General features: G+C 34.6%; 1 protein-coding gene across 3 annotated transcripts in view; it reads left to right on the top strand.

The window, feature by feature from the left end:
• Positions 1-18,302, top strand: part of SPRED1 (sprouty related EVH1 domain containing 1) — a 114,881-nt gene that overhangs the window by 53,942 nt on the left and 42,637 nt on the right. For 2 of the 3 annotated variants that reach the window (XM_017530903.1, XM_017530904.2), the window contains exon 2: positions 4,907-5,081. In XM_017530903.1, the coding sequence (XP_017386392.1) occupies positions 4,907-5,081 (175 nt within the window). Of the gene's footprint in view, positions 1-4,906; positions 5,082-12,252; positions 12,273-18,302 lie in introns of those variants that run through there. The other variant, XM_017530906.2, reaches the window with a different exon arrangement.

Here is an 18,302-nt window from a genome sequence, read left to right on the forward strand (position 1 = left end):
TTACCTTTTTCTCCTGTATATATATTACTGTATCTTCAAGAAGGTGTTCCCTCCTTTGTATTAGTTTCCTGTTGCTGCTGTTGGCAAATTACCATAAATTTAGTATTGTATTGTAATTTGGCATGGAGATCAGAAATCCAAATAGGTCTTACTGGGCTAATATCAAGGTATCACTTGGGTATGTATTATGATAGAAAACGAAGGTATATAGAGAGGAGAAAGACAAAATACAGAATTTATTTTAGAACTATTAAGATTTAGAACTGTCATCCAAAACAATATAAAGGGCCAGCAGACTAACAGAAGTGTATCCAAATTTAGTAAACTGATAATGAGGAAGAGCCACAGCTGTACTACTTGTCATTTTGTTTGTATAGCAGTGGTTCCTAATTGGTGGGCCAGGATGATCATGGATGCTGTTGTGATTAAAGCTATATACTGTCTCACCTGAAGAAAATACCTATGTGGCAAAGAACATTTGGTTACAGTTTTGGGGATCCATAATTCTTTCCAGGAGGTTCACAAAATTAATCTTTGGTATAAAGGGCAAAGTTGCTTTGCTAAAGATTTATAGGTTCTATGAATTTTAGATTAATAGAAATAACATTTCCTTGCTCATTAATTATTTGAGTGCCAGTTAAGTGGAGTTACAGCATCTTCTGTCAAGTAGATCATAAAATTATTGTGCTTCCAGGAGAATAAAAGTATGCTAAGTAAAACAGTCAGGTGTTTTTGCAATAGGTATACGTTCTAAGAATTACATTGTCGGGTTATTTCATCATTGTGAGAACATTGTGGAGTGTATCTGCACAAACCTAGATGGGAAAATACACTAATGCTAATGATAGTTGATGAGATTTTTTAAAAATTTCATAATGTTTTAAGAAATTTAGGAATTTGTTTTGGGTCACATTCAAAGCCATCCTGGGCCACAGGTTGGACAGGCTTGCTGTATAGCATGTTAGTGTTCTGAAAATTTTAGGCAGTTTTAGCACAATGGTAAGTATTTGTGTATCTAAACATATCTAAACATTGGAAAGATATAATAAAGATATCGTATTGTAATTTTATGGGACTGTTGTATGTGGGGTCCGTTGTTGACGGAAACATTATTATGTAACACATGATTGTATTTAAAAAATGAAACCAATGTAAAATTAATTAGAATTTCATAGAAGCCAGTATTGTGCTACAATGCTTGGTAACTTTGTTTTCCTTTTATTAAGCTGAATACATATTATGTTTAACGTATTAACTGATAACAGTAAGAGGGATAGGGGATAGATAGAATTTTAATTTGTGAACATCATGGACAATTATTTTATCTCATAATTGGACGTCTGGTTAATATAAGTATTATAAGCTTGTAAAAATATTACAAAAACTTGTGTAATATTGTACTCTAGACTCTTACATGTGTTAGCTGATGAGTTAAAAAAAACAAAAAATTTCATTCATTAGCATGTATGAGTCTAGGCTACAATATTATGCTCACTATTTGCTTCTTGATAGAGAGAAAAGGAAGAGTTGGGAACTTTCAGTTTTGACCAGGAAATGGGAAGAATGGGAATCAGTATCAAAACTGTGTACATATTCTGTCTTCTGGGAAATGTCCCAATGTATGATTAGAGTCTTTGTGTTCTCTAAACAGCTTGACTATCAAACTCTTTTAACTGTTTTAAGCTTGGTTTTTCCTTCTAATGGACACATAAAACAAGGAGAAAACATGATAAAATCTCAGATCTCCAAACTGTCTTGCTTGAGCCTTCTACTTGTCTAACAGTTGGATGGGGTATATAACAGGCTTGCTAATCTTAAAGCAAGATAGTTCTGTAAAGGAGAAAAGAAACTAAAAAGGCAGGTTATTATAGGTGAAGGACATTTTGCATTTCAGATAGTTAAAACTACTAGGGCTTAAAAAATTTCTGCAACTATACTCATAATTTGATTGTTAAGAAATATTTTGCCAATATGTAAATTTGAAAATGCTGCCATAATATACATTTACCCACAAAGTGCAATAAAGTATAACTTTAGAGTTATTCTGGTTCATATGTAATATTAGTACTATCATTTCAAACAAAACTACATGGTTCAGTACAACTGAGGCAAAATTTGTCTTCATGTTTGGTCGCCTTCTTTTGCTTTTGACTTTATTGAAATACCAGCTGAAAATTTTAGGAAGTGAATCTCATGGATGCTATTAAGAATTTTAGATTTGGAACACTCGTTTTGTAGTTACAATCTCATCAGCAGGTCCTCTTGGCTCCGCCTCCAAAATATACCCTAATCTCTCGATTCTTCTTCCTGTCCATTGTTATCACCCTAGTTCAATTCAATATTGCCTCTCACCTGGATTTCTACGTTAGCAGTTGCTATGGATTTAATGTTTTTGTCTCTACAAATTCATGTTGAAACTTCAACTGCAGTGCAGCAGTGTTAGGAGGTGTAGCCTTTGGAGGTGTTTAGCATCTACCATCATGAAAGTAAGAAGGGATTAATATCCTAACAGAAGAACTGAGGGTGCCCATCCCTTTTTGCCTGTCCACCATCTGCCATGTAAGGACATAGCATTCCTCCCCTCCAGAGGTCACAGCATTCAAGGTGCACCATCTTGGAGGTGGAGACTAACCTCTTTCCAGACAATGAACCTACTAGTGCCTTGATCTTAGACTTCCCAGCCTCTGGACTTCCAAGCCTCTGGAACTGTGAGAAATAAATTTCTCTTTATCAGTTACCCAGTGTGATATTCTGTTAAAGCAGCACAAAATATACAAAGTTGGTAGTTTAATTCTCCTGCTTTGTGTGAAAGGATATATTTGAAATTACTATTCAAATATGATCAGAGATTAGAAATTGAGTTACAGTTTCAATTTTTAATGAAGAAGGAACATCTTATAAGATTCTCTTAATTTGCTTTAGAATGGATGCTAGCCCACAAATATGGTTATTATATAGTCTGCTCTCATTGCCTCTTAAGATGCATACTGTGTTTGTTTATAGTGGGGAAGCTTGCTTTAGCCCATCTCAGCACTATTTAATATCTACATCAACCCAGACTTTATGTACCCACACATCCTATGACTATTTCTCTGCATTGAAGATTGGCAAGAATGGGGTCCAGATAAGAATCAGAACCTATGAATAACTAAATAATAAAAAGCTTTTACAAAAGAGTAAATTATAAAGCCAAAATCTTTTAGAGTTTCTATATAAAGAATTATTTTGACTCCAATAATAGATAATTACGGTTGTTCATGAAAATTCAATTATTTGCCATATCCTATATGACTTTGAATTACCAGGATGGCAGTGTCTTCAGTTTTCAGTGCTTTGTTGTCATAATGATAATAAAAAGTAATACTCATAGTGTTTGTTATGTGTCAGGTGTGGTTTACGTTTATTGTAAGTGAGTGCTGTTATTTCATAGATGAGATTGGGGGACAGACGTTTAGTAACTTTCTCAAGGTCATACAGATAGTAAGTTTCTAAGCCAAGGTCCAACTTGTGGAAGTTTGACTCTAGAATTCTCACTTTTAACCACAACCCAGTGCAACTTTAAAAGTATATTATCTAAAGAAAATGCTTGTGTCCAGAAATATTTTTAAAGACTTATAAAAACTGTAATATAGACATTGTAATAAAAAATGTTCAAAGACTTAAGATAAACAAATGGCCAAAAATCACGTGAAAGATGCTCAACATTGTGAGTCTTTACGGAACTAGAAATTTAAAACACAGTGGAATTCCTACATATACTCGATAAAATGAGTAAAGTTAAGATTGAAAACACCAAACACCATTGATGGGAATGTGTAACAATGCAACTACTTTGGAAGATAGTATTTTGTATATGTAAACATGTACCTATTCTGTGACCCATTAATTCCACTCCTAGGTAATTATTTGAGATATGAAAAAATGTCTACAAAAAGACATGTACATTCATAATTGGCAACAACTAGAAAAATCCAAATGCCTATCCATGTAAGAAAGAATAAATTGTGATATATTTATTCAATTAGAGGACTACTTAGTTAAAAAAAAAAATGAAACTTCTGATACACCCCCCAAAAAAAAAAAATGAGAGAAAGAAGTCAGACAAAAAGGGTACAAATAGTAATTCTGTCTGATTCCACTTATTTGAAGGCCCTTAAACTGGCAAAATCTCTGTGTTTGGCATGAGGGTTTTTGGAGTGATGAAAATGGTATTTTGATTATCTTGTTGATTATATATGTGTCTTATTCTATTTGGACTGCTATAGAAAAATATTATAAACTGGTTAGCTAATAACAGAAATTTATTTCTTAAAGTTTCTACAGACTTAAGTAACTTAAGCAGAATACTTTTCTTTGTATGATTTGTATAAGTGATTGAGATTCCAAGTTGGTAGAAGAAAATAAAAATGTAGCATCTAAACTAAGCATGTTTGTTTCAGCATTTTATTTATAATATATTCTGGAACTGTTAGGAACTTGTAGTTGCTACAGTTAAATGTGCTGATATAGAGCAGTTTGTCCTGGTTATAATATTGCAGCAAATGGGCATATATAGATAAGTTTTATGGTAGCTTGTGTAGTTTGACAGTATTTGTCTCTGGGACCCTTCACAGCTGTTCCATGGCAATCAGATGTGCTGGAACTACTGAAATGATGAATTGAAGTAATAGTTCTGTAGTCTTTTATAATGAGATTAGTCTTCAAAATAAAGGATAACCCTTAAAGTATGTTTGCGGTTTTTGACGTCTTTCAAGTAGATTACTTTCTGTGGACTTTCATGGAAGTAGTAAACACCTTAGTTACCATGTATTTACTAATGTGGTCTTTGGTTTCTCATACAAAACTGATGGCTTGGCTGTTTTTTGTTTATGGAAAAGCTAATTCCTGATCTTTGCATCTATTTTAGTAATAGTTATGCACGAGTGCGAGCTGTGGTGATGACCCGAGATGACTCAAGTGGTGGATGGTTACCGCTTGGAGGGAGTGGACTAAGCAGCGTCACTGTCTTCAAAGTCCCTCATCAGGAAGAGAATGGCTGTGCTGACTTTTTTATCCGTGGAGAGCGACTCAGGGACAAAATGGTAATGAATAATGTATCTAATACTCTAATTTTAGAATACTTCTACAAAGTGAATTATCTGTTTAAAATTATAATTAGTATACATTATTTATGAGATTATTTTTCACCTATGAATCAATGATTATGTTTCTAGAGCTGTCTCTGTGCTAAAGACAGTGAAATACACCTTTTTTTTTCAAGCCGAGACTGATATTGATGCATACATGTGGGGGGGTGGTGTTGCTACTTTTCCATTTAGGTTTAATGCAGGAGCATTAATAAATAGTCCCCTAGTTATTAAAGCAGTTACATCCTGTCTTCCCTTTTTTCTGCTATTTCCTAGACCAGAAATTGGCAAAATGTAATCCACAGGCCAAAGGCAAGCCCACCACTTGTTTTTATATGGTCTGTGAGCTAATAATGGTTTATATATATATATATATATTTTTTTTTTTAATTGCATTTTAGGTTTTGAGGTGGTTTTTATATTTTTACATGGTTGGAAAAAAATTAATAATAATTTTATGTAACATAAGAATTATATGAAATTTATATTTCAGTATTCACAAATTTTTATTCAAACATAGCCAAGATGATTCCCTTATTAATTCACGTATTTTCTAGGCTTATAAGATTACCTGGTGGCCAACCTAATTTTTAACACTATTTTCTTCTATGCAGATGTTTGCTTTCTTACATGTATACATTTTAACGTTTCGGTTTAAATTTCGATAATGTTATTTGCTCTCTTTTAATTAGCATGGAAAGCTCTTTCACTTTCTTTGTTTCATTTGTGGGCCAGAAACAACTGATTACATCTGAAAAGCTGAGTAATGTTAGTGTCATTTCTGTATCAAGAGAAAGAAGAGCATACACTTAGAAGTAAAATAAAAGTAAAGTGCCCAAATAGAGCCTTGAAGGTAGCAAGAATTCCCTTTAAATATATATTTGTGGATCTGTTTATTTATCATCTTTGTTATTTCTGTTGGAGATAGGTTTTGGGCTCCAGGTAATTCTTCCATGCATGAACACTCTGAATACAACTTACTTTTAGTTTGGGAGCTTGGCTTCTTCATAGTTTTTACCACTGAATCATTGTAGTAATTCAGAAAGTTGCTTAACTTTCAGTTCCCCAATTTATTCTCCAGTTAAGGGGAGAGTTATCCTAAATCATCTTGAAAGTCTTTCTACTCTAATGTTTCATGAGTTTATGATTCACCCATGCTGTACATTGTATAATGTATTTCAGCCAGAATATGCTTGATTAGGGAACCCCAGTTGAAGTCAGAAGTAAAATATAATACATTTAATATGTCGTCTTTAAAAAGTTAAATATTTAAAGGTAGTCTGGCCTTGGATAAAATGGGATCTGGCATATGCTAATGCTTTTTTAAGCCTGGCGGAATCTATGAAAGCACCTATGATGGTAGAATGCTTCTGGTCAGAGCTAATGGTAACTGGGGAATGTTATGTTGGAGAAATTGTCTATTTTAGAAACTGAGTGAAATGGTGAAAATCTAAGGCATTTTTTCTAGTTAAAGTTTTCCTTAAGAACACAAGAGTAATAGAAAGTAAAATGTTGAGTAAGAGAGAAAAATGCTTGCTCAAAAAATAAGAACAAGGAAAAGATGACCTAGATGTGAAATAGAAAAAATCAGTCAAATGGAATATTGGATATAATAGAGATGGACAGTTTAGGATAATAAGGGATCAAATCTGCATAACGTTATGAGCCTGCTCAGATTGATGGACTGAGTGATTGTTCATAGTGTGTCTTTAACATAAAGCTAATGAAAATAAACCTGAGATTCAGAAAGAACACAAACTTTTATTCCCTATGACAGAGCTTAAAAATCAAGAGCACTTACCCAAGTCCTGGGTTATAGAATATTGATAGACTAAAAAGGAAATGGATTATTTTGCTAGAAATAATGACCAGGAATCAGAACACCTGTTGTTTCACGTAACCATTTTTCTTTGAGGAAGCTTGTTACTTGTGAAACATGGATAAGAAACATCTCTCAGTGTAGGCATAAAGGAAAGATTGCTTTTAGTCAGAAAGTTGCCATATTTCTTAGAGGGATTAGCTATAGTATAGCTTTCTAGGTTATGGGGACTTGTGTGATCAAAGGTAGATGCAATAACTCATGGCTGTAAATTGAAAATAACAAAGTCTTTTGAAATCTAAAGACAAATGAGACAGTGATATTGAACGAAGGTTAATTTGTACCCTCTGCTGGGTAATATACTCTGTTCATGACTACTTCTGAAAAGTCCAGTAATAGAATTGACATATATGTACATTAGGTTTCATTATCACTGCATTTTTGAGATCACTAATGTTCATTTCTATAGGTATTTTTTATTGATTGGTTTTATTTTAACCCATTTTTTCTGAGTTCTAGTTTCTTGATTTTTATTTTAAAGAAGTACTGTGATTACCGAGTCTGTAAGTCTACAGGGTATCTCACAGGTTAATGGTAGCTTTCCTTTAAAAGCTTTCTCAGTGAATAAGCAGTGCACTTTAGTAGTAGTTTTCAGGTAATGGTTATCTGAAAGATAGTTGCTGAAAACTCTTCTGAATCATTTTGCCTGTGGATCACATGTTAGAATCCTCTACCTTAGGTGAATTCTAGAAGTGAGATTCTTGTCCCTCATATCCCATGTGTAAATTCATGCCCTTGAAGAAAGAATAAATAAGAAGAGGAGTATATGACCACTCTCCTGGCTAACAAGTACAATATTTTAATGAGTGCCGATAAGTTGGAATACTGGTAACAGTAGTGAAGAAGATGGCCCTTATCAGTTAGGAGAGAACCACTTTAACAGAAGAGTTTTCTAGCCTTTGATTTACAATTACCCGTACTAAAATTAAGCCTTGTTACAATTCCTAAAAGGTTATATACTTTCTTTTTTTTTAAGACGGGGCACAAATAAAGAGCAGGCTGCCTGGGACTTGTTCAAGTAGATAACATTTTGTGTAATTGGGTCTGTATTTATTCTTTCATTCGCTTATTCAGTGATCCTATTATGCTTGCCTATAAAGCATCTTTATGATGCCTGCAAAAGGTGGAGTTTATTTCCTGGATTATCCTTTGATACTCTTAAATTGGAGCTTTCCAACTTGTGTGCCCTGAGTGTCTGGAGCCTCCAGACTGGTTGCCTTAAGTTATTTTTCTATAGGTGTCTGAGGAGAAAAGGGTTGGAAAGCACTGCTTTGCATAATTGGCATTCATGCTTAAATGGATGACTGAGAAAAGAAAGAATTTGAAAGATACACCCGGGGTTGGTGTTGTCACCTAAGAAAATGAAAGTACGACCTTTCTCTCACACACTTGGGGAAGGGATGATCATTGTCAAGCACAGATTCTGAAAAAGTCTTGGCCGAGCGTGATAGCTCATGCCTATAATCTCAACTCTTTGGGAGCCCAAGGCAAGTGGATCACAAGGTCAGGAGATCGAAACCATCCTGGCTAACACAGTGAAACCCTATCTCTACTAAAAATATAAAACAAAAACAAAAAAATTAGATGGGCGTGGTAGCACATGCGTGTAGTCCCAGCTACTTGGGAGGGTGAAGCAGGAGAATCACTTGAGCTTGAACCCGAAAGGTGGGAGATTGCAGTGAGCTGAGATCACACCACTGCACTCCAGCTTGGGCAACAGAGCAAAACTCTGTCCCAAAAAAAAAAGTCTTACTTGATGTGTGTGAACTGTAGCCTCCGTTTTCTTCTAAATCTTTACAGCCTTGATTTTTTCCTTTAATTATTTAATACAAGTTAATATTACCTTGGATCACATATAACTTAAATTGTTAACTAAAATTTAACTGTTCATTTGTGTACATGATAGAGTTCTACATTGCCTATTTAGTTTTTATTTGCTATAATGGTTCTTCTCTGTAAATAGGATACTCTGTCTTAGAAATATTTTATCAAAATGTTTACCCTTTGTATAGGTTATGTTATTTGACCATTTTTAGCTCATATATTATATGTGACATGTAAATTAAAAATACTGAATTACAATACAACTTAAGATTCTTTAAATTTTTGAATTAAATAGATCTCGGCTCACTGCAACCTCTGCCTCTCAGGTTCAAGCGGTTCTCCTGCTTCTGCTTCCCGGGTAGCTGGGACTACAGGTGCATGCTACCACTCCCAGCTAATTTTTGTATTTTTAGTAGATATGGGGTTTCACCATGTCAGCCAGGATGGTCTTGTTCTCTTGCCCTCAGGTGATCCACCTGCCTTGACGTCCCAAAGTGCTGGGGTTATAGGTGTGAGCCACAGTGCCCCACCTGAAGTGGCTTTTCTTTAGTTTATTATAATAGATAATAAAATATTATAAATTTGCTAATATTATTAAAGTTTGCTAAAGCTGTGCTATTTAAACCATATTATAGGCTAAGATATGACAAAAGAATAGGCTGAGTAGAATGATAGGAGTCTTTTAAAGTGCCTGAATTACTTAAGATGTGGGGTTAAGAAAAAGCAAGGTTATAAGACAGTTACCATTATAAATTTAGAGTCACAAAGGTAATATCAAATTGGAGAAAGGAAAAGCTAGAAATATTTCCAGTTTAAGAAGCTGCCAAAGAGATTAAGGAATTGTTTTCAGGATTAGTAAGCAATTAGGTTGTAGATTAAATTGTTTATAGAAATTGAAGTGCCTTTAAGGTAGTGGTTCTATTGTTTTAAAAGAGACTGTTTTAAAAATAAGGTTTCTTTCCAATTACTATAGCCTAAAACAAAATTAGAATATTTCTTTTCTAGGAAGAAAATAAAGTGGTTGTAATATAGCAGCAGCTTTATTCAAAATGTTACTCACCCCTTCTATCATGGGGAAATCTTAAAAGACCAGGGAAATAACTTTCTGTCTTGAGTTGAACTTGATGGAACTACAGAACAAGAATCTCCTGCTAAGCTTTTCCACTGTGCCTCTGAATTACTCCTTTGTGAAACTTCAGTCCTGCACTAAAAACCAATTGCCTTAACTAACTTTTCTTTAGGATTCAGCCTTCCTAGCAGTTTTGTTTTTTGAAAGATACTAGTTCTCCTATTCACCGTAATACCACAGTTAGGAAAAGAACTGGAGTCGGAGTAGAGATAGTGGAATATTCTTATTGTTCCTTATTACCCTTACAAGTTATTACTTTATCACCCAGATATAAAAATTCCATTGTTGACTGTAGAATTCAGATCAGCATCTATTAGCTTTCCTTTTCATCTACTGATCTTAGCAATTTCTTCCGAACACCAGATTTTCTGCATCTGAGCTTCATCATCTTTCCTGGCTTCTTTTCTTTGTAGTCTTGACCTTCTGGTCTTCATTTCAGCAGGCCACTTTCCTGGATCTGGTTGTTACCCGGAACTGTTCCACTTGAGGAATTTTATAATTTCCTGTCATTTCTTTTTTATTCCCCCTCCTGCTGCTCTTCAGTTTCGTATCTTCTCTATTACATTGTGTCTTCCAATTTTTTCCTTATTTAACTAGATTTCCTCAGACTTCAGTATTTTTTGTACTGTTTTCTTTTAAAATCTAATCTAAATCTTTTTGATCTCAAACAACCCTTTCATTTGTATTTCAGTAGACAATATGTTGCTAAGTTTTTTTTTTAACTTACTTGGCACTAAAAGAACTTCACTGAATCCTACAGTATTTGATTTTAATACTCTTATTAAATACAGGATCACGCCTGTAATCCCAGCACTTTGTGAGGCCTAGGTAGGTGGATCACCTGAGGGCAGGAGTTGGAGACCAGCCTGGCCAACATGGTGAAACCCCATCTCTACTAAAAAAAAATTAGCTGAGAGTGGTGGCGGATGCCTGTAATCGCAGCTACTCAGGAAGCTGAGGCAGGAGAATTGTTTGAATCCTGGAGACAAAGGTTACAGTAAGCCGAGATTGTGCCTTTGCACTCCAGCCTAGGTAACAAGAGTGAAACTCCGTCTCAAAAAAAAAAAAAAAAAATAGTATTACTGTTTTTTTTTTAAGGTGAGTTTTTCATTCATACAAATATTTTTGAGTGGCTAATGTGTGTTAAGCATTGTTTCTAGGCACTGGGAATATGTAAGTGAATGAAAATAGAAATCTCAGTTTTTAATGGAATATATGTTCTAGTGCAGGATAAATAAATATTACAATAAGTAAATCAGGAAAATGATATGCTAGACAGTGCTAAGTGGAAAAAACAATTAGGAAAAGGGATTATATGGAGGTTTTTTTGGTGAGGGGGGGGATTGGTTAAAATGTATGCAAACACAATGACCAAGGAAGACTTTACCAAGAAGGTAGGTAACATTGGTGTAAAGATTATTTATATTGTGAATAAGGTCTTATATTTTAGTTTGTATGTTCAGATTTTCAAGTCTTGAGTATTCCTAAAGTAGAATAAATTTATCTTGTTTTATGTTAAAGTATATAAGATGTTGGCACTAAAAGAACATCTTTTAGTGTTCTTATGTTAAGGTATATAAGATCTTGAAATTTTTTGGATTTGGTGAATGTTATCAACATGTGCATCAGTAGTTAAAAACTTAGGAATTATCTCTCTATTCAAACAGATCTTCTTTATTCTTGATTCTGTTTCATTGTTTTAATCTACCCTTCTCATATCATTCCTCCAAATAAGCCTCCTATTTTTTTTTTAATTGCCCAGTTTTACCTAGCTCCTTCTAGCTTCTCTGTTGTTTACCATAATTAAATTTCTAAAACTTGGGTCTAATACTCTTTAGGATTTCCCACTAATTTCCTAGAGACAGTTTCATCTCCTTATCTCAACGTAGAAAATGTTTATAATCTGGCCCTCTCCTCCTTTGCCTTTATTTTGTCTGCCTTTTTTCTCAAAGATAATCATTTCTATGGTATTGCCTTGCTGAGTTACTTGTAGTTCATCAGAAATACCATGCATAAGAAAATGCCCTTCCCCCATTTACATTAATAAATATGGCACTATAAAGATAGCATATTAAGGGATTATGTGGAGTAGAGAATGTTGATAAACATGTTGCTAATGCTCAGAAAATAATAATGACAGGGACAGTAGTTTCATTTTTACTGTCATAGGTCAGTCACAGGTGGAAAAATAAGAAAACTGGGTTAAAGCACCCTGGGCAAACCAATTTTGCTGTGAAGAATTGGAATTGAGAGAAATGGTAATAATAACCAGTCCAGAATTACCTGTTCATTTCAGGATTAACCCATTGAAAAGGTAATAAATTATGCTATTAATTATTTTCTGTACAACCATGAATTTTGTAGTGTTCTCCCAGTAGTTTTGTAACAGTTAATTCTTTAATGCTAGTGAAGAGGGGGAAAAATAGTCTGCCTATTAGCATTTCTGTTCTCTTTCCCTGGAGCCTTGTGGGAACTGGTTCCTAAAAATTAAGATTTAGAAAATGTCCCAAAGTATTATACCTTACTAGTTGCCTTTATTTTCTCATTTAGCTTAACATTTTCACCTTCTTCAGCATACTGTTTATTATTACACTTCCTCTTTCTTCTTTCAAACCCTGCATTTGGCATCTGATATATTTCCTCTTTACAAGTTATTTTAAACTAACATCATTCCATCCTCTAGTTATTGCTCTTCACTGGTTGATTTGGTCTGTCAGCCTCATTAATATTATCTTGGCTTCATCGTTCTCTTTTATATTTGTGGTATATTTCATAATATATTTCACATCCTTTCCATTATCTTCCAATTGCCATTAAACTGTAATAGCCTCCATCATAGCTAAATTAAGGCCCAAACTTTGACTTCAAATTATTGACTATACCTAATAGCTTTCCAAATGTTCCTATACTACTTTTGTTTTATTAGATTCTAAATTATAATTTGAATATGTCATGCTTTTAATTGATTGGTTGACTGTAGTATTCCTTTGTTTAATCAACCATTGAGTGCCTTCTATGTGCTTGACTTCCTCCATTAGTTTCCTTGGGCTTCCATAACAAAATAACATAGACTGAGTGGCTTAAACAATAGAATTCATTTTCTCACAGTCTGGAGGGTGGGAAGTCCAAGGTAGTGGCCAATATTCTGTTTCTGGTGTTGGCTTTCTTCCTAGCTTTCAGACTGTCACTTTCTCAAGGTATCCTCACATGGCCTAGAGAAAGAGCTCTGGTGTTTCTTCCTGGTATGAAAGCCCTAGCCCTATCAGATTAGGGCCCCACCTTTATGACCTCATTTAACTGTTATCACTTCTTACAGGCCCTATCTCCACCTGTAGTCACCATGGATATTAGGGCTTCAACATATGAATTTGAGGGGAGCACAATCCCTTCAGTCCACAGTACTTCCTATTCCATTCTACTAGCTTGTCTGTTGTTAGTTGAGTAGTATTCTATGATATGCATGTACACTCTTTAAATTATTGTAACTTTAATATAAAGTTTAGTATCTGCTAGTGCTAGTTTTCCTCATTAGACTTGTTTAACTTTTGTTGGAAGGGGTACATATTTGCTTATTCTTTCAGAACTCTAGACAATTTATGTTTTTTCATATTCATATCTTTTAAAAATCATTTTTGGTATTTTTTGAAGCTCTTCATGTAGTTTCTAGAATAATGTTAGACAGTATTGGTGATATAACATCTCTTTATTTTTTTGCGAATTTAAAGGAATTTCTCCTTTTTTTTTTTTTTTTTGAGACGGAGTTTTGCTCTTGTTACCCAGGCTGGAGTGCAATGGCGCGATCTTGGCTCACCGCAACCTCCACCTCCTGGATTCAGGCAATTCTCCTGCCTCAGCCTCCTGAGTAGCTGGGATTACAGGCATGCACCACCATGCCCAGCTAATTTTTTGTATTTTTAGTAGAGACGGGGTTTCACCATGTTGACCGGGATGGCCTCGATCTCTTGACCTTGTGATCCACCCATCTCGGCCTCCCAAAGTGCTGGGATTACAGGCGTGAGCCACCACGCCCGGCCCTAAAGGAATTTCTAACGTTGCACAGATAACTATGATATCAGCTGGTGTCTTGAGATGTCCTTTATCATAATAAGGAAGGGTTCTTATGTTCTCCACCCTGACCGGACTAGAATTTGGTACTAATTTTTATGAAATCTGGTTTTGCAAATGCCTCACCGATTTTTTTAAATTGAAATTTTTGTTGAACTAATTGTAGATTATTAATTGTTGTTGTAAGAAATAATAAAATGCTGTGTACACTCTACCTGGTTTACCCAGTGGCAACATTTTGCAAAACTATATTGTCATATTACAACCAGGATATTTTTGTTGATACAATCTCTCAGATTTCCTTGGTTACTTATATTCATTTTTGTGTGTGTTTAAGTCTGTACAGTTTTAATCACATGTTCACTATTGCATACTAAATGCAGAACAGCTTAACAACCACAAGAATCTCTTCTTTCTGTTACTTTTATCACCACATCCATTTCCCTCTTTGTCAGGCAACCACTGTTCTGTTCTCTCAATTATTTCTATAATTTTGTCTTTCAAAAAATGTTACAAAACTGTAATCATAAGTGTGTAACCTTTCAGGATTGACCTTTTTTCTTTCATCATCATTCTCTGAGAGTTCATCCAGGTTAATGAGTATCTCTAGAGTTTGTTCCTTTTATTGTTGAGTAGTAGTCTGTGACATGTATGTATATGACTTATTGAAGGACATCTAGGCTGTTTCCAGTTTGGAACTAAATATAAGGTTGCTGTGAACATTCACGTATGTGTTTTTTCTGTGAATGTAAATGTTTCTGGCATAAATGACAGGTATGTAGTTGCTGGGTTGTATGGTAGTTGCATATTTAGTTTTGTTAAGAAATGCCTGAAATTTTTTCCAGAGTGGTTTATCATGCTATATTGCCACCAACGGTTTATGGGCAATCCGTTTCGTAAGCATCTTCACTAGCATTTCAAGTAGTCACTATTTTTTGTTTTACTCATTTTGAGAGATGTGTAGTGATTGTAACTTATTGTGGTTTTAATTTGCATTTTTCTGATAGTGAATGGTCATCTTCTCATTTGATTATTTGTACCTTCTTTGGTTAATGTCAATCTTTTTGTCCATTTTCTTATTGGATTGTTTGCCTTTTTACTATTGAGGGTTCCCCCCCCACCGCTCCCCAAGACGGAGTCTCCCTGTGTCACCCAGGCTGGAGTGCAGTGGTACGATCTCAGCTGGCTGCAACCTCTGCCTCCCAGGTTCAAGTGATTCTCCTGCATCAGCCTCCCAAGTAGCTGGGACCACAGGCGTGTGTCATTACACTTGGCTAATTTTTGTATTTTTAGTAGAATGGGGTTTCACCATGTTGGCCAGGCTGGTCTTGAACCTATGACCTCAACTGATCTGCCCACCTTGGCCTCCCAAAGTGCTGAGATTACAGGCCGGAGCCACTGCATCCAACCTTGCTTTTTAACTGTTGAGTTTGGAGTATTCTTTATGTATTCTAGGTACTAGTCCTATGTTGGAATACATGGTTTGAAAATGTTCTCTCCCAGTCTGTAGCCTGTCTTTTCATCCTCTGAATGTGGCCTTTTGCAGAGCAAAGTTTTAAATTTTGATAAGTCCTAATCTATCAAGCTTTCCTTTCATGTATCATGCTTTGGTACCAAGTCGAAGAACTCTTGCCCTGGCCGTAGGTTATGAAGATTTATCCTGTGATTTTTTTCTAAAAGTTTTGTATAATACTTATACATTTTACATTTAAGTCCATGGTCCGTTTTAAGTTAACTTTTGTATAAGTTAACTTATATTTTTTTTCCTATGAATGTCCAATTTTTCTTGTACCGTTGTGGAAAAGATTGTCTGGATTCCTCCCTTGAATTACTTTTGTACTCTCATTAAAAATCAGGTAAACATATTTGTGTTCTTCAGTAAGTTCCGTTTCTGTATTTGTCCATCCCTCCACTGGTACCATACACTATATTATTGTAGCTATATAAGAAGCCTTAACAGAGTAGAATGATTCCTCCCATTTTACTCTTTTTCAACATTGTTTTAGTTACTCTGGGTCTGTGCCCTTCCATATAAATTTTAGAATATTGTCATCTGTGTCTACAAAAAAACCTTACTGAGATTTTGATAGGACTTGTATTAAACCTATGTATCTGCCTGGGGAGAATGGACGTCTTTACTGTGATGAATCTTCTGATTCATAAATATGCTATGTCTCTAGGTCTTTGAATCCTTTCCTTAATATTTTGTGATTTTTTTTTCAGCACACAGATACTATATGTTTTGTTAATTCTATACCTATATGTTTTGTTTGGAGCAATTGTAAGTGCTGTTTTGTTTTTAATTTTAGTTACTGCATGTGCATTGTATGTATGTAGACGTACTATTAATTTTCATATGTTGATTTTTGTATCCTGTTACATAGACATTTTTAATTCTTTATGTAAATTCCCTGGACTTTTTAAATGTTAACATCATGTCATCTACAAATAGGAAGGATTTTATGTCTTCCTCTTCAATCTGTGTGCCTTTTCTTTTCTCATTGCTATTGCTGGAACTTGCAATTCTATATGGAATACAGTGGTAATAGAGTACATCCTTGCCTTGTTTCGGATATTAACCAAAACACATACACTCTTTCACCCTTTAGTATGTTGTTGGCTGGGTTTTCTTATAGGTATTTTTTATCAAATTGAGATAATTCTACTCTTGCTAATTTGGTGATAATTTTTCATCATGACTAGGTATCGGAGTATGTTAAATATTTTTTTCTGTATCAATTTATGACTTTTTTTGTTTGTTTTTTGAGACAGAGTCTCGATCTGTCACCCAGGCTAGACTGCAGTGGTGTGATCTTGGCTCACTGCAGCCTCTGCCTCCCAGGTTCAAGCTATTCTCCTACCTCAGCCTCCTGAGTAGCGGGGATTACAGGTGCCTGCCACTACACCTGGCTGATTGTTGTATTTTTAGTAGAGACAGGGTTTCACCATCTTGGTCAGGCTGGTCTCAAACTCCTGACCTCATGATGCACCTGCATTAGCTCCCAAAGTGCTGTGATTACAGGCATGAGCCACTGCGCCTGGCCAATTGATCACACTATTAACCTGTTGATACGATAGATTATATTGATAGATTTTTAAATGTTGAACCAGCCTCGTTTCTGCAATAAATCCCACTTGGTCTTGGTGTGTAATTTTTAATATGTTGCTGGACTTGATTTACTAATACTTTGTTGAAGAATTTTGCATTTAAGTTCATGAGAGATAATAGTCTGTTGATTGTGGGGAGTTTTTGGTCCTGTTTGTGTCTAATGTAGATGTCTAGGTAATACTGGCGTCATTAAAATAAGTTGGGGATTACTCCTTATTCTGTTTTCTGGAAGAGATTGTAAAATTGGTGTTAGTTCGTTTTTAGGTGGTAGAATTTTTCATTGAAACTATCTCAGTATAAATACCTCGTCAAAAGATTTTAAATTACAAATTCAGTTTCTTTAATTGTTGCAGGACTATTCAGGTTATCTATTTCATCTTGGTTGAATTTTTATAATTTGCAGTTTTTAAATAATTGGACTTTTTTTAAGCTGTCTAACTTATGAGCATAAAGTTGTTCTTAGTAGCTTAGTTATTTTTTTAAAGGCTGCAGGAACTTTAGCAATATCCCATTTTATTCCTGTAATTGGTGATTTGTAGCTTTGCTCTTTTGTCAGTCCTGCTAGAGATGCATGTTTTATTGATTTTTTTGAAAAGTAGTTTTTGTTTCATTGACTTTTCTTCTGTTTTCAATTTTATTGATTTTTGTTGTCATCTTTTTTGCTTGTTTTGGGTTTATTTTGCTCCTTTTTTTAGTCTCTTGGGGTAGGAACTTCAATTATTGATTTGAGGTTTTTTATCCTTTGTAAAGTTCAGACTTTTGAAAATACTTCAGTTCACTGTAGTATAAACTTTTGGCTTTGCAAAATTTAACATTATTTATTAAATTATTCAAATTTATACATCCTTTTTTGGTTAACTTTCAAAGGTTGAATATCTCCAACTATCGTGGTTTTGGATATTTTTCTGTTTCTAAATTATTTCTGTGTTATAGTAGGATATTGCTATATCAGTTGGTTCATAAGGTTCATAACTGTTAACACCTGAGATCATTGAGATTTATTTCATCAACACTATATGAGCACATCTCCAAATTACAGAGATCCATTGAGGTAAAAGAGAATTGCCTAAGCTTATTTAGTTTTATTCTGGCTGTTTAGAAATCTAGCAGGCTGTGGGGACCTGGGAAAGAACTAGGTCAAGAAAACTGTGCCCCATTGTTTTGTTTTTT

The sequence above is a fragment of the Cebus imitator genome, unplaced genomic scaffold, assembly GCF_001604975.1.
Source record: "Cebus imitator isolate Cc_AM_T3 unplaced genomic scaffold, Cebus_imitator-1.0 Scaffold70, whole genome shotgun sequence".
NCBI lineage: Eukaryota > Metazoa > Chordata > Mammalia > Primates > Cebidae > Cebus > Cebus imitator.